This window comes from Elephantulus edwardii, unplaced genomic scaffold (assembly GCF_000299155.1).
Source record: "Elephantulus edwardii isolate Elephantulus edwardi_28Jun2011 unplaced genomic scaffold, EleEdw1.0 scaffold00003, whole genome shotgun sequence".
NCBI classification, from domain to species: domain Eukaryota; kingdom Metazoa; phylum Chordata; class Mammalia; order Macroscelidea; family Macroscelididae; genus Elephantulus; species Elephantulus edwardii.
This window is the reverse complement of record NW_006399753.1, coordinates 16,607,814-16,609,181: the sequence shown is the minus strand read 5'-3', so window position 1 is coordinate 16,609,181 and position 1,368 is coordinate 16,607,814. Positions and strand designations below refer to the sequence as shown.

At 67.3% G+C, this 1,368-nt stretch overlaps 1 protein-coding gene across 4 annotated transcripts in view; it reads right to left on the bottom strand.

Annotated features, from left to right (window-relative positions):
- The window catches only part of MTSS1 (metastasis suppressor 1), a 200,140-nt gene extending 199,316 nt beyond the window's left edge, over window positions 1–824 (bottom strand). For 2 of the 4 annotated variants that reach the window (XM_006879299.1, XM_006879300.1), the window contains exon 1: window positions 590–661. In XM_006879299.1, coding sequence (XP_006879361.1) covers window positions 590–661 — 72 coding nt within the window. Of the gene's footprint in view, window positions 1–589 lie in introns of all 4 variants that reach the window. The other 2 variants (XM_006879301.1, XM_006879302.1) reach the window with 2 other exon arrangements.
- Window positions 825–1,368: the final 544 nt, after the last annotated feature.

Genomic DNA, 1,368 nt, shown 5'->3' with positions numbered 1-1,368 from the left:
GGGGGGGGGGGGGAAGAGGTGTCCCTGCCAGGCTGCTTGAGAACTTCTGCTCCGCGTCCCCCGGGGTCCAAGTACCCTCTCATCGACTTGGGAACCAGCCTAATTAACACCTAATATGCTCAGACCAACCCCCCGCTCCCCACACACACAGGTAGACTGGAAACCAAGGAGGGGGACGGAGACTGGGACGTGGGGGGCTCTCTCCTGCAGCCAGCCAGAAGCTGCCGCCGCCGCGCCCAGCGCGTCCCCGGGGAATCAGGTGTCCGCCAGGGCAGGGAGCCTCGGCGGGTCGCAGACAGTCTAAGGGCCAGACAATGGGAAACTTGGGAGTCAGGGCCCGGAACCCCCAGGGGACAGAGCTAGTGCTGTCCCCCGGGACAATGAGCAGAGAGAAGGCATCACACTCCCCCTTAGGGAAGCCGCCGGCCCAGGGGACCCAGCAGAGGCCAGAGCGGCGCCCGGGGTGAGCAGGTGACACGGGGCCCCGAGCTCCCGCAGGTGGCGGGCGAGCGGCAGTCTGGGGCGGGGGTGGGGGGACACGCAGCCCCGCGAGGTCAGGGCGCCGGCCGCCGCGCCCCCAGCGTCCTACCTTCATGTCGCTGATGATGGTCTGGAAGAGGCCTCCGAGAGCGCTGCATTCCTTCTCAATCACAGCCTCCATTTTTCCGGCGCGGCGGGAGGACACCCGCTCGGGCCGCTGCACTGCGCGGGGCCGGGCTCGCTCACCCGGGCGGAACCTCACTCCGAACGACCCACCTCCGGCTCGCAGCTTCCCCGCTGCCGGGAGCGCGGAGTTCACGGGCCCGGCTGTCCGATGCCAAAAAAAAAAAAATACCCCACTAACAATAATGTCAGAAACGCGGCCGCTCCGGAGGCTGGCTCTCCTACGTGCAGCGCGCGGCTCCTGGCCTGGCAAAAGCCGGGAGAGGCTTGCCAATCAGGCCACCACTGGTGCCCCGGACAGGAACGGCAGAGCCCATCTTGAGGCAGCGAAAACCACCCGCTGACCCGGGGCCAGCGCCATTGAAAAACGCAAGGTTTACAAACGTTATGAATTTTTTTTTTTTTTTATCTCTCCTCCTAGAATTTAAAAAAATCGCATAGCAGCAGAGCGGGTGTGCTCTCGGCGCCCAGATCTGTTGCTCCGGCACAGCCGCCGCCTCCTTTTCACTTCTGCGCGCTGGGCTCGAGCGCGCGCTGGCTGCGCTCCCGGGGACGTTCGCAGGGGCGCACGCGCGCTCGTGGCCGTGCATGCGCGCGGGAGCGCGGGCGGGGCTGCTGCGGGCGGGGCGGCCGGCGCGTGCCCGCGGGTTGGGGGCGCCCTCTGCAGAGAAGAGCGGGCGCGGGAGGGACCGGCCCCCGACCGAG